Consider the following 1,540-nt stretch of genomic DNA (forward strand, 5'->3'; position numbering starts at 1 on the left):
GGTCAGGGTCCCAGCTATGGGGTTTGAGGTCCCAGCTATGGGGTCGGGACCACAACTATGGGGTCAGGGTCCCAGCTATGGGGTTTGGGGTCACAGCAATGGGGTCGGGACCACAGCTATGGGGTCAGGGTCCCAGCTATGGGGTCAGGACCACAACTATGGGGTCAGGGTCCCAGCTATGGGGTTTGAGGTCCCAGCTATGGGGTTTGAGGTCCCAGCTATGGGGTTTGAGGTCCCAGCTATGGGGTTTGGGGTCCCAGCTATGGGGTCTGGACCCCCACTGACCCGTCGCCGCCGTCCAGGCGCTGCTCAGCAGCGATGGCTTTCTCATCCGGCCCCCCAGCTTTCTCCAAGAAGCAGAGCGTGGGGTCGGCCCTCATGGTGTTGTATTTCTCGTACCCTATTTAAAAACAAACAAACAAAGGGGGTCAACTTTACGTCCCCGACCCCAAATCCTAGGATTCGAACCCGGAATTTGACCCCAAATCCCCAAAATCGGGGCTACGAACCGTGCTTGAAGACGCCGATGAGGAGGGATTTGTCGGCCTCCGCGTCCCACCAGGTTGTGGGGACCTCGAGTTGTTCCACCAATGGGAAGCAGATGTCGACCTCGCTGTGGGGTGGGAAAGGGGGGGGGGAAATGGGGTGGGAGTCCTGGAAGTGGGGTGGGGGCTATGGGGGAAAAATCATGGCGGGGTGGGGGAAGACTGAAGTGGGGGTGGAGGAAGGAGAGATGGGGCTGGAGGACTTGGAAATGGGGCTGGAGGGGGTCAAAATGGGGCTAGAGGAACTCAAAGTGGGATTGGAGGACTCAAAATGGGGCTGGAGGACCTCAAAATTAGGTTGGAGGACCTCAAAATGGGGCTGGAGGACCCCAAAATTGGGCTGGAGGGCCCCAAAATGGAGCTGGAGGACCCCAAAATGGAGCTGGAGGACCTCAAAATGGGGCTGGAGGACCCCAAAATGGAGCTGGAGGACCACAAAGTGGGGCTGGAGGACTCAAAATGGAGCTGGAGGACCTCAAAATGGGACTGGAGGATCCCAAAATGGGGCTGGAGGACCCCAAAATGGAGCTGGAGGACCACAATGTGGGGCTGGAGGACCAAAATGTGGGGCTGGAGAAACCCAAATGAACCTGGAGGACCTCAAAATGGGTCTGGAGGACCACAAAGTGGGGCTGGAGGACTCAAAATGGAGCTGGAAGAACCCAAAATGGGGCTGGAGGACCCCAAAATGGAGCTGGAGGACCACAAAGTGGGGCTGGAGGACTCAAAATGGAGCTGGAAGAACCCAAAATGGGGCTGGAGGACCCCAAAATGGAGCGGGAGGACCTCAAAATGGGACTGGAGGATCCCAAAATGGGGCTGGAGGACCCCAAAATGGAGCTGGAGGACCACAATGTGGGGCTGGAGGACCAAAATGTGGGGCTGGAGAAACCCAAATGAACCTGGAGGACCTCAAAATGGGTCTGGAGGACCCCAAAGTGGGGCTGGAGGACCCCAAAGTGGGGCTGGAGGACCACAAAGTGGGGCTGGAGGAC

At 57.9% G+C, this 1,540-nt stretch overlaps 1 protein-coding gene across 1 annotated transcript in view; it reads right to left on the reverse strand.

The window, feature by feature from the left end:
• Positions 1-245: 245 nt before the first annotated feature.
• LOC104917112 (chromodomain-helicase-DNA-binding protein 8-like) overlaps positions 246-1,540 on the reverse strand; it is a 3,695-nt gene continuing 2,400 nt past the window's right edge. The window contains exons 2-3 of the mRNA XM_019611789.1: positions 510-672; positions 246-400 (exon numbers count right to left, since the gene is read on the reverse strand). Of these exons, the coding sequence (XP_019467334.1) occupies positions 261-400; positions 510-672 (303 nt within the window). The 3' untranslated portion in view covers positions 246-260. The remainder of the gene's footprint in view (positions 401-509; positions 673-1,540) is intronic.

Source organism: Meleagris gallopavo, unplaced genomic scaffold (assembly GCF_000146605.3).
Source record: "Meleagris gallopavo isolate NT-WF06-2002-E0010 breed Aviagen turkey brand Nicholas breeding stock unplaced genomic scaffold, Turkey_5.1 ChrUn_random_7180001955710, whole genome shotgun sequence".
NCBI classification, from domain to species: Eukaryota; Metazoa; Chordata; class Aves; order Galliformes; family Phasianidae; genus Meleagris; species Meleagris gallopavo.